At 42.8% G+C, this 12,658-nt stretch overlaps 1 protein-coding gene across 1 annotated transcript; it reads left to right on the forward strand.

Annotated features, from left to right (window-relative positions):
- The first annotated feature begins 1,283 nt into the window (after window positions 1-1,283).
- On the forward strand, window positions 1,284-12,415 carry LOC121281127 (tubulin beta chain-like). Its single transcript, XM_041193834.1, has 4 exons — window positions 1,284-1,443; window positions 8,967-9,075; window positions 9,164-9,274; window positions 10,225-12,415. The coding sequence occupies exons 1-4, from the start codon at window positions 1,387-1,389 to the stop codon at window positions 11,277-11,279; spliced, it is 1,332 nt and encodes a 443-aa protein (XP_041049768.1). The 5' UTR covers window positions 1,284-1,386; the 3' UTR covers window positions 11,280-12,415.
- Window positions 12,416-12,658: the final 243 nt, after the last annotated feature.

Genomic DNA, 12,658 nt, shown 5'->3' on the forward strand with positions numbered 1-12,658 from the left:
CAAGGGACCCATCATTGAAGCAGGGGGCTGCAGCCTTTTTGCCTTTGCAGGCCATGTCTCCCAGGCAGTGGTGGTGAGCTGGTGGTGATGAGCGCTTTGCTGGTGGCTGCCTTATAAAGATGGCGGCCGGTGTGATACAACAGCGGGGTGATGGCAGGCGGGCAAATGAGAGCCTGCCCGGCATGGAAACGGCATTTCACAGGAATGTATAATGAGGCAGGCTCAGGAAAACACGGCATGAAAACTCGCCACTTTCATCGGCGGGTAGGACTCCATTTTACCCGCCCACTACTGCACTTTGTGCAGTTCTGAAAAATTTGGCTCATAGAATCATGCAGCACCAAAGGGAGGCAGTTTGATCCACTGTGTGTAGCTTCAGGCTTGAGTTTGGTTTCCATAACCAGTCTGTGCTTCTTAGAGAGTTACATAGAATTTTACTGTACAAAAACAGACTATTCAGCGCACCAAGTCTATGCTTCACACTGGCCTCTTCCCACATGAATTCATTGTCAAAGTATTTGCTGACTCTAATGCAGCACTGAAGGAGTGCTTCACGGTCTTTCAGATGAGAAAGGCTATCCCATTTGCCTGCTCGCATGGATGTGAAAGATCCCATAGCACTATTTTGAAGAGCAGTGGAGTAAACCCCAATGTACTGGTAAAAATTTATCACCTAATCAAAATCATAAAAACAGATTATCTGTTAGTTATTACATTGCTGTTTGTGGGAGCTCGCTCTGCGCATATTAGCTGCTGCGTTTCCTGCATTACAATACTTCAAAAAGTACTTAATTGACGGTAAAGCGCTTTGAGATGTCCGCTGGTTGTGAGAGGCACGTCAGAGCTGCGAAGTATATTTTTAACAGGGGAAATAGTGCATGAAAAAGGATGAATCGGCTGCAATCATTGGATTAGACCTGAGAGTGAGATGCGTCTAATATGTATTTGTCCCTCAGTAGCTCAAGAATATAAAGCAAATATCTGTAAATGTAAAATTGCAGTTAAAAAAGGAGACAGACGTGTGTGGCTGTTGCAATCTGTTTGTGTGTTGTACTTCGCATATGCTGCAAAGGTTAATGTGAGCTAAATGGCATAATGCAGCCATCGGCAGGATGCTGTGTTCAGGCTTAGGCAGCAGGGCGCAGCCAATAGGAGAGGAGCCAGTGGCTGACAGCGCAGCTCGTGTGCAAAGGGAGCGGCAGCTTGACGGATAGCCCGCCCGACCAATGGGGGGCAGGTTCCGGGCGGCTGGGGGGCGGGCCGAGCGGAGCGGTTACATAAGGCGCTGCGCGACCGCAGCGGCACACTTTGCGCGTCTCGTTCTTTTGTGCTCCGTGGCGGAAGGAAGAGAGCGAGAGAGAGAAAAAAAAAATCCTTGCAGCCAGGATGAGAGAGATCGTGCACCTCCAGGCCGGCCAGTGTGGCAATCAGATCGGGGCCAAGGTGTGTGTGTGTGGGGCGGGTGTGGGTGGGTGGTGTTAGGGGCTGAGCTCGTGTGGGTGAGCCGCCGAGTTGGCCGTGCGGCCTAACTGCGAGCCGACGCCGCCGCCGCATTTTTCAGCATAGCTGCCCTGCAGCGCCACTCCCTGATTGTGCTGCGTGTAAACCGGGGGGGGGGGGGTGGGGGTGATGGGCGGCTCCCCGGCCTCTGCAGGGAGCCCGGGGCTTGCCGGGGCGCGGGATAGAGTCTAAGCGGGAGAGGCGTGGTGGCCTCTCCCCAGCGTGCGAGCTGCTGAATGCTGGGTTTATGTAGATTATTGATCGATTCTCATTAATGCAGCATCCGTATCGAGGATGACGAAAACTGGGTCGTCTCTGGGGTGTTTTAATGCGCTTGAGACGCCTTTTAATGACTCCGGTTTATCAACGGTGTCGATTAAGAAGGAAAAGGGTTTATTTTTGGAAAGGGGAGGCTGATTAATTTAAATCCGAATAAGGGGTTTAGGGCGCCTTCCTTTTGAAGGGAGATTAAATTTAACCGGAATAAAGATGGGACTCTTTATAATTACAACGGGAAATGAGAAGGCTGCGGGTTTTTTTTGGATTTTCAGTGGTGTCGGGATTACGAAGAATAGGGCACCTCCCTTATGAGAATGAGGCTCTTCAGTAAAAAATATCTTGATTAATAACCTAATGTTTAAGGTAGGATTTACCCCCTTGTGGAGGTTTTAATCAATTACATTGGGAAATAAGAAAGTTGGCTCCTTAATTCACAAGCAGGTTCATTGCTAATGGTGGAATTTTATCAAAAATTAGATTAAAAGGGTGGGCCTGTAGCTTTGGGTTTATTGAAGAGAGACTTCAATAAAATAGGTGTTAATCCATAAAATTGGAGAATATTAAGAGGGATTTGGTACGCGTGTTTTAATAGGGATGCTAGATCCATGCCTTTGCAGGTGGATTATGAATATGCCATTCCTCTTGAAGGTGATGCAGGATGACGATCACATCCTTCCTTTCATCTAATGATTGGCCCTCATTTTTAAGTGATCTCTCCATTTTCTGAAATGTTGTTTAATGGACTGATCTCTCCCAAGATTTCTACCTACTTTAATATGATTGCCCTGTGCAGAGCCAAACTAAAGCTACTCATAGTTAATGGATTTTATGATTTTGACGAAATTCAGCAGTTAAGCCAATGCATGGTCATTTTAATAATTACCTGATTAATTTAAATTTCTGAATTTCATTGACTTTAATTAGATTGCATTCTCTGGCACTAAACAGTTCAAATCTAGCTCCTAGTTCTGCATTTTTTGGAAATGCCGCACTACAAATGAATCTCACCAACTGAATGCTGCATCAAATCTCTGCTTCTGAATGGGGGATCCAGGGTATAAGGATAGCATTTACATTGTGCCTTTCAGGATCTTGGGAGCCCTGCCACATTTTGAACAGCTATTGTTATAAAAAGGGAAGTGCAGCAGCCAATTTTCCCACAGCAAGCTCCTATGGTGGCAATGTGATAATTATCAATAATCTAAGCATAGGTTGGATACTCCTGCTGTGTCATTGCTATCTGGATGGAATAAGACTGTTGACGATGCTGAAGTAAATTGCCAGCTAGTTAGCTCTGCTTTTGTCACTTGACTAATATTGCACCCTTGGACTTTCCCTTGAATTTGGAAGTCATGTGACACACTTTTCTATATAATGTACAGAACTGAGATTTTCTCATTGTTTGAATCATAATCACAGAAGGGAAGTCATTTGGCTCATAATCTTTTTTCATTCATGGGATGTGAGCTTTGCTGACTAGGCCAGAATTTATTGCCCATCTCTGGTTGCCCTTGGGAAGGTGATGGTGAGTTGCCTCCTTGAACCATTGCAGTCCGTGTGGTGTAGGAGCACCCGCAGTGCTGTTTGCAGTTCCAGGATTTTGACCCAATGACAGTGAAGGAATGGCGATATATTTCAAAGTCAGTGCACCAGCTTTTTGAAAGATATCACATTGGGTCAATTTCTCCCAAGCACTGGTTTAATAATTTAAATACCTTTAGGATGGTCAATTAAATCTGGATTGTAAATGAGATGCTATTGAGTGGGATGAGAGTTCCAGATACTTTGGAAGGTGAGGAAGTGGCCCATTCTCAAACTTCTGCATTCTCTAGTTCCATTTTAAAATTGGTGTTTATAAATCAAATCAGTTAACTAAATCATATACTGATAGAGAATATAGTGACTGCAGTCGTCTTCGTGCTTTATTTATGACAAATCTTTTTCTAGGACTTTAGCCACTTGGACCTCAAGTTAATAAGCTAATGCATCCACACTGCCTTACCATGGTGGAAGTGAGCAGGGCTCCAGGTCTTGTGAATAGTATTCTGTATAACATTAAAAATGAATTTGCTCTGGCTTTAGTTGTTAGCCATACAACCATTTTATTTTTACTCCCATTCATTTGATGTGGGGTGGAGAAGAAGAATAGTAATGTGGATACTTTGCTCAGTCATTTTATATTGCTAGGAAGTAAACCTTACCTTGGAGTTACCACAACACTAAACTACAGGTTATAGTAGATGATCTCTTGGTTTAATGAAGAACTGGTGACATTGTCATTTGACTGCTACTTTGGCCATTCCAGAATGCAAGATTTAACATCTGCAGGATTTGTCACATGGGGCAGCCAGTCACTGAAATCTGAATTGTAAAGGGGATGAAGTTGAGTTATGCATTCAAACATTGCCAAGAAAACACAAGTGACTCTGAAGAAGGCTACATCCTAGAAAGGTTTGAGTCCCACTTCATTGCTGTCAGTGACTTATGGAGAATGGTGGGACATCAGAATATCTCCAATTTTTGGATGCATTATCTCATATCCAATCTTTCTAGATATTAGGAGAAGTACATGCTCTCTGACTTGAGCATATTATGCCAATATCCTGTATCGGTTGTCCGGCTGTTCAGCCTAGTAGAGATTTGTCATTATTTAGTGGTCATCATACATTCAAGCTGCCAAGTTTTTGTTGATGGGGAGCGTTTGAGTAAAAGGTGAAGTGATAGCAAGCAGGCTGTCCTTTATTAGTACTGGCTGATTAATGAGGGTATTTTTAAGCATAAATCTGGAGGAATATAGGGTGAATGCACCTTAGGACAGGTTAAATCATGGATTGGGTAGAATTGATTAATATACATTAACCTGAACATTAGAAGATGAGGGTGGGGAGTACCAACTTGGCTGACCCAAGATTCTGAGCAGTGCAGTTTTAATTTACAATAATGACCTGGATTCAAAAACTCAATACAATGTTGTCAATTTTGCAGATGACAATCTTAAGGGCAGTGGAATTAAAGCAACAGTAAGTAATTAGAGGGAGCCAGAACAATGATGGATGAAATTTAATGCAAATGAGTATAGTAGCCAGGGGAAATGGTGTGCACATTCCATGGTGATGTGTATATATGTATATGACTGAGACCTTCAAGTCCTAATACAGCTAAAGCTGTTCTGCATTTTTTAAGTTTGGCACTTGTGCCACATGAGAACAGCAGATTACAAGTCAGGCAGGAGGTTTTGATGACACCTGACTCAATTCTTCCCCAGACAGTCCTCACCAGCTTGCACCTTTGCTGAGAAACAATGCTGGAGGCAGTCCAGAGATCAACCAAGAGGTTGACCCTTATGTGCCAGTAATCGGTTGGCAAAAAACTGGCTCAATTGAGCTTTTCAACAACTAATGCTATTAATGTAGCACCTAGTCTACAAAAACATTTCAGGAGGCCTTGGGTGTATAGGATTTAATAAAAAGCTTTAAGCTAAAGGACCTTAAGAGCTACCAGGAGCTCAGGATGGGGGCAAGAGAGAGGGTGTGGGTGTGCAGTGAATTATGGTGCTTGGCTGAAGTAAAAGGAGGAATGGGGTCATTCTTCCTTCCTGCAGAAGGCTAGAGTCAGAACAGAATTCTAGTGAGAAGTAAAGGTGATTACATGTGTAAATTGGGAGATGTTGGGGGCCAGGAGCCAACATTGGTCAATGCACAGGGATGATAGGGGATAGGATACAATTAACAATCCTGGATAGGGTGAGGTTGGGCAGGAGTATTGGACAGGGGGTGGTTCTAGAGTGAGCAAGAAGGAACTGAGGTTGAAAGGGGCGAGGGGGAATTTGGATCCCTGAGGGATAGAGGTAGCCATATCCATAATGGAGACAGATGATAAGGTAAAGGGATTCATCTGCCCTCACACCTTCTTCTCCCTCCCAGAACCATGATAGGGTCCCCCTTGTCCTCACTTATCACCCCACCAGCCTCTGCATTCAAAGGATCATCCTCTGCCATTTCTGCCAACTCCAGCATGATGCCACCACCAAACACATCTTCCCTTCACCCCCCTGGTGGCATTCTGCAGGGATCGCTCCCTCCGGGACACCCTGGTTCACTCCTCCTTCACCCACTACACCTCAACCCCCCTCCCACCGCACCTTCCCATGCATCCACAGAAGGTGCAACACTCTTTATTTCCCTCTCCTCACCATCCATGGGCCCAAACACTCCTTTCAAGTGAAGCAGCATTTCACTTGCACTTCCCTCAATTTAGTCTACTGCATTCGCTGCTCCCAATGCGGTTTTCTCTACATTGGAGAGACCAAATGCAGACTGGGTGACCGCTTTGCGGAGCACCTTCGGTCTGTCCGCAAGCATGACCCAGACCTCCCTGTCGCTTGCCATTTCAACACTCCACCCTGTTCTCATGCCCTTGGTCTGCTGCATTGTGCTAGTGAAGCTCAACGCAAACTGGAGGAACAGCACCCCATCTTCCGACTAGGCACTTTAGAGCCTTCCGGACTGAATATTGAGTTTAATAATTTTAGATCATGAACTCTCTCCTCCATCCCCACCCCCTTTCCGATCCCCCTTTTTTCCAAATATTTATATAGATTTTTCTTTTCCCACCTATTTCCATTATTTTTAAATATATTTCCATCCATTGTTTTATCTCTTGCCTTTTAGCCTATTTTGATCCCTTCCCCCACCCCCACTAGGGCTATCTGTACCTTTATTATCACATTCCTTCGATAATATCATCAGCTTCAACACCTCTTTGTCCTTTTGTCTATGACATCTTTTGGTTATCTCCACCTATCACTGGCCCTCTAGCTCTACCTGTTCCCCTTAAGCCAGCTTATATTTCACCTCTTTTCTACTTTTCCTTTCGTTCTGTTGAAGAGTCACATGGACGTGAAACGTTAACTATGTTCCTCTCTGCAGATGCTGTCAGACCTGCTGAGTTTTTCCAGGTATTTTTGTTTTTGTAAAGGGATTCAAGTGTCGGAGTGAACTTTGTATAGTTCTAATGAAGTTTTGAATATTAGTGAAATTGAGCAGGTAAAGGGCAAATGGTTCATTTTGCTGAGGTGATAATTACTAATTTGTCCTTGAGCTGGTTTAAGAATATTTGTGAATTTTGCATAATCTCAACTGTGCCAATCCTGTTCAAGTTTGTGCTGGTACAGGTACAGCAAAAGCTAGTTATCATTCCATTACAAGGATTCCAGTTTGTGAAGGAATACCAATTGTTAAATATGCCAGAAAGTAGAATCTTTAAGTAATTACTTGTAAAACAATAAATTTGAGATTACTGCTTGGAACTAACTCTTGGTTGGAGAAGTTTGTCCTAATGTTGCTGTGTGCATTTCAGCGACTGTTGGTATGTCCTGGAATCTGCCCCTTGCAGTTCTTCTCTTGCTCCCTTCCCCACAACTGAAGATGGTTCACTGTTCCTGCTGCTCTCCTGTTTGAGTTGCTTGACAATGAGTCAGCAGTCTTGTGCTTCACAGGAAGAGGGAGAATGCTGGGGGTAAATTCAAATGACCTTGTTTATCCTTCAGCCCTCATTTGGACAGCAATAAGAGAGTATATCTCTGCTTAGGATGCTGAGGGTTTTCTGATCTCGTGCTCAGCCAGTCCTTGAATAAATGAGTTGAGCTGTCTGAGGGAAGGTAAACCCCCTTAATTTAAAAGTCTGACAATCTGAATTGGCTTGGTTTCTCCTGTTAAAACAGCTAGCCTTGGGTTAATAATAATTCTTTTAACATGGCTGTGACTCAGTCATGACTCAACAATAGGTAGCTGCAACCTTCAACTAAGAGTTGTCCTTTTACTGGCAGTGGACAGAGAGAACTTGCCCAGAGGATAGAAATGGTTTCCTATTTTTCCCTCACCATTTCTATTAAAATTTATTTCCATTCCTTTTTCTATCCCTGCCTTTTAGCCTATTTTATCTTATCTCCCACACTGTCCCCTCCCCTACCCCACCCCCCACTAGGGCCATCTGTCACTTGTTCACCCTGCTTCCTACTCTTAATGTCACCATTAGCACCTCCTTTAGCCAGTGTCACCACCATCAATACCCCTTCGACTTGTTTGACGTCTTTGGCAGTCCCTCATTTGTCTCCACCTATTGCTGGTCTTCTATGCAGCTTTACCTGTCCCACCCCCCTAACAGTATATATTTCACCATATCTTTTACTCCACTTTTGTTCTGAAGAAGAGTCAGATGGACTCAAAATATTAACTTGTTTTTCTCTCCATAGATGCTGTTAGACCTGAGTTTTCCAGCAATATTTGCTTTTCAGATTTCCATCAGCAAGCAGTATTTTGCTTTTATATTATAGAAATAGTTTTCATTGTTCACATCTAACATCCAGATATTTGGGAAGATCAGTGAAAATGAATTTGTGAAAATGAAAATCAGTGAAAATGAAACATTCACCCACATATATGCAGTTCTTCTCATCAGTGCAAAGTAATTGCTATGCAGCACAAATGAAATATTCTAAGTCAGTGGGTGCTGAAAGATGTTGAAGCTTTTTCTCTTGCACTCATCAGGACATTCGCAAGAATACCAATATAAGAGGAAAACAACAATTTATACTATGTGAAGTGCTGATTGGTTGGCAAGTGGCATTACTCTGGGGAATGCACCACTGGTGACTGACAGTTAACTGCCAAGCATTGAAATTTAAACCAGGCAGCTTGACCCTGAGGAATGAGTCAGCAAATGGCTGTCACTTATATTGCACTTGTTTCAGTTAAACAAAATATGTACTGTTCTGTCTGCAAAGAACAGGGCCCTGTGTGCTAATATATGAAGCTTCCAGTACACAAATGTGCCAGTGAGCCTGACTGACTCTTAAATTGGTTCAGTGTAATTCTTGGCATTCTCCATGGCAATGTCACTTGCCAACCAATCAGCATTCTCTTCACATACGGTATAAATTGTTTTCCCTTGTATTTATTCTTTCAAGTGTCCTGATGAGTGCAAAATGAAAAGCTTAGACATGTCTTTTTTAGCAATACTAAAGTACTGTACTACCAAACGTATCTTGGTAATAGGAGGGATTCTGCAATATGAAGTGAGATGTGGTGAAAGCAGCTTACTCAGCCTGAAATAATTTGCAAGGATTATGATCTGACATGTACTGGCCCAAACTTATAAATTTGACATCTGATATCTTCCTCCTTCAGTTTTGGGAAGTTATTAGTGATGAACATGGCATTGATCCCACTGGAACCTACCATGGTGACACTGACCTGCAATTGGAGAGAATTAATGTCTATTACAATGAAGCTTCAGGTACCAATCTAATGATTTTAAACATACATTTGTTTTTAGATTGGAGTTACTTTTTAAATAGTCTAACCCTCTACAAATTTCCAAACAGGTGGCAAATATGTGCCTCGTGCTGTCCTTGTGGACCTGGAGCCTGGTACTATGGACTCTGTTCGTTCTGGACCCTTTGGGCAGATCTTCAGGCCAGATAACTTTGTTTTTGGTAAGTGAAATTTGTGTAAATAGCTGGGACTGGTTGGTAGCTCTTTATCAAGCTACAGGTCTCAACTAGTGGAGGTCATGCTAAAATGCTATATTTGAATCATCTCTGTATGGGTGGGTAAACAATAGGTTGCTTCATCCAGAGAAGCTGAATTGCACTTCACACTAGGTTAATGGAATGTATACCATTTGTACTAAATTTTTTAAAGTTTAACCTGTACATGCAAATGATAGTATCCTGTTTATTTTCTTCGGTATCCATCCAGTTTCTTTTTGAAATCATTGAATTTGTTTCCAACAGCTTTGTAGGCAGAGTTCTACTTCCCCTTCCACTTTGACTGGCACTTGCTGCACATACTATAGTTTTGCTCATCATTGCCCACCTGCAGTGTTCCATACTAAAATAAATGTTTTTAGTGCTTTGACAAGATTCTTGTTGCTCTGTCTCCTCTCCCTGTTCTACTGGATGATCTCCCTTTCCTCAGTAAACTTGTTCAGGCTGTAACAATGTGCTTTTCAGGAACCTATCAACCTCCAAATTTGAGTCATGCTGGACACCCAGCATCCTGACCATCTACATTAGGTCAGATACCTCAGCTGTTTTCTTGTTGCTCCCATCCTTGAATAAATGGCATAGTGCTACTGAAAGCCAACATTGCAGTGGCTTAATCACTTCAAAGCTAAACTCTAGGCTGGTTAGCCTTCAGATGGGCATTTATTTATATAGTCACTGCCTTGATGTCTCAAAGACCCCTACAGCCAATGAACTGTAACTATTGTAGAAAACCTAGTTTGTAAAGTGCTGTCATCCCCTTGTGCATAAATGTTTATCCACCATTATATAAATTAAAGTGTAAATTGTGTACAAGTATTCACTGCATTGTTAAAACTAGACCACATTGTAGTTTTGCAAACATTATTTTAGTAAAAACATGGCATCCTTTATTTCAGGGCAAAGTGGTGCTGGCAACAACTGGGCCAAAGGTCACTACACGGAAGGAGCTGAACTGGTCGACTCTGTTCTGGATGTGGTGAGGAAGGAGGCTGAGGGATGTGATTGCCTCCAGGGATTTCAGCTCACCCATTCACTGGGTGGTGGTACTGGCTCTGGCATGGGCACACTCCTTATTAGTAAAATTCGTGAGGAATACCCTGACAGAATAATGAATACTTTCAGCGTTGTGCCTTCACCAAAAGTGTCAGACACTGTAGTAGAACCTTATAATGCAACTCTGTCTGTCCATCAGCTTGTGGAGAACACTGATGAGACCTTCTGTATTGATAATGAGGCACTGTATGACATCTGTTTCCGTACCCTTAAATTGACAACTCCCACTTATGGTGACCTGAACCACCTTGTGTCAGCCACTATGAGCGGTGTAACAACATGTCTGCGTTTCCCTGGTCAGCTGAATGCTGACCTGCGTAAACTAGCAGTGAACATGGTCCCCTTCCCCCGTTTGCATTTTTTCATCCCAGGCTTTGCTCCTTTGACCAGCCGTGGTAGCCAGCATTACCGTGCCCTCACAGTACCTGAGCTTACCCAGCAGATGTTTGACGCAAAGAACATGATGGCTGCCTGTGACCCTCGCCATGGCCGTTACCTGACCGTTGCTGCCATTTTCCGGGGCCGCATGTCCATGAAAGAGGTGGATGAGCAGATGTTGAACGTCCAGAACAAAAACAGCAGCTATTTTGTTGAATGGATTCCCAATAATGTCAAGACAGCTGTCTGTGACATCCCACCTAGAGGCCTCAAGATGTCTGCCACCTTCATTGGCAACAGCACAGCCATTCAGGAGCTGTTTAAACGCATCTCTGAGCAGTTTACTGCCATGTTCCGGAGGAAAGCTTTCTTGCATTGGTACACTGGTGAGGGCATGGATGAGATGGAGTTCACTGAGGCTGAGAGCAACATGAATGACCTGGTATCTGAGTACCAGCAATACCAGGATGCTACAGCTGAGGAAGAGGGTGAATTTGAGGAGGATGAAGAGGTTGCCTAAACAGTATTGTGGTCAGCTAAGAATTTATTCATTTTGCAGAGACCTGTCTAATGTCCTTTTCTTCCTATACTTCACACTATTCATATGTTCTGCATTTCTATCTTAAGCTGTATAAAATTTCAGTTGTAACCTCCTGGTGGTATCTGCAGCATTGACTTGTACAATTGGAATCACTGTATACATGCAATACGTATGGGTTGTATTAGTCTTCTCCCTTGAAACTGTAGTTTTTTTTCTTGGAGGGAGGAGTCCTAGTAAGATTTTCCCCCAGTAAGTTGCTATCGGGTCTGCCATATTGGACCTGTCTTTGAGCAAATTTAATTGAGGTTGGAGGTTTGATACAGAACCCCTATAACATTATAGTGGTACCTGTTGTCACTAGGATGCAGATTGACTGCCAACCTAACTAACCTGGTCCTGCTATGTATAAGCAGAGCATCTTTAAAGTAGAGACACTGGCCTGTCTCCAGAAGACTGATTGCCTTTTCATCGTGGAATACATTTCTTACAGTCTAAATATAATTTTATCCACAATGTTGCTTTTCATTAAAGGAGGGTATCATTTTTAAGACATCCTCTATTTCTGGCCAGATGTTAATCATTGTGAAAGTGAAAAGTTGTAAAATGTTTGTATTTTTGATTTAGTATGAATCAGTGCCACTGTATTGACGCAGAAGATTTCAATTGACCTCATTTGGTTGCTAGTGTATTTATTCAGTAGGGTTGCCATTTTTTAATGTCCAACAGTCAAATTTAAGTGGACTGTCAAAGTTCATCCTGTAAATTGGGCAGAAAATACTTTCTGAAATCTTATTTGCATTTTTTCAATGTTTTCTATTAACATTATGCTCAGTAGAGCAGTCCAATTCAGGCAGTGAACCTACCCACTGACTTGTCTGAATTTTCTAAAGTGGCAGCCCCAGTGTTGCAAAGCATGCTCATTTCCACACTTCTGCAAAGGTAGACAGTGGCTTTCAGATATAGCTGCCAGCACTCCAGGCAGAATGTAAACACTTCATGTTCTGTTGGCAATTTCATCAATGTCACTATCCACATCTGAGCTGTTTGATTGCTAATGTTCTGAAACCTTTGTATGGAGATTGCTCCTGTAAAATAAATCATGTTTGACCATTAAATTAGCACAGCATAATTTATCTTTGAATTGTTCATGTGTTCACATGTTCCTGGTTTTTCTTTCATGGGATGTTTGTCACTGACTATGCTAGCATTTGTTGCCCATCCCTAATTGGCCATAAACCAGCTCACTAGGCCACTTCAGAGGGCAGCTAAGTCAACACATTATTGTGGGTCTGGAAATGTGTAGGCCAGACTGGGCAGATTGCCTCCCCAAAAGGGTATTAGAATCTTAGGCAACTTAG

This window comes from Carcharodon carcharias, chromosome 8 (genome assembly GCF_017639515.1).
Source record: "Carcharodon carcharias isolate sCarCar2 chromosome 8, sCarCar2.pri, whole genome shotgun sequence".
Taxonomy (NCBI): Eukaryota; Metazoa; Chordata; class Chondrichthyes; order Lamniformes; family Lamnidae; genus Carcharodon; species Carcharodon carcharias.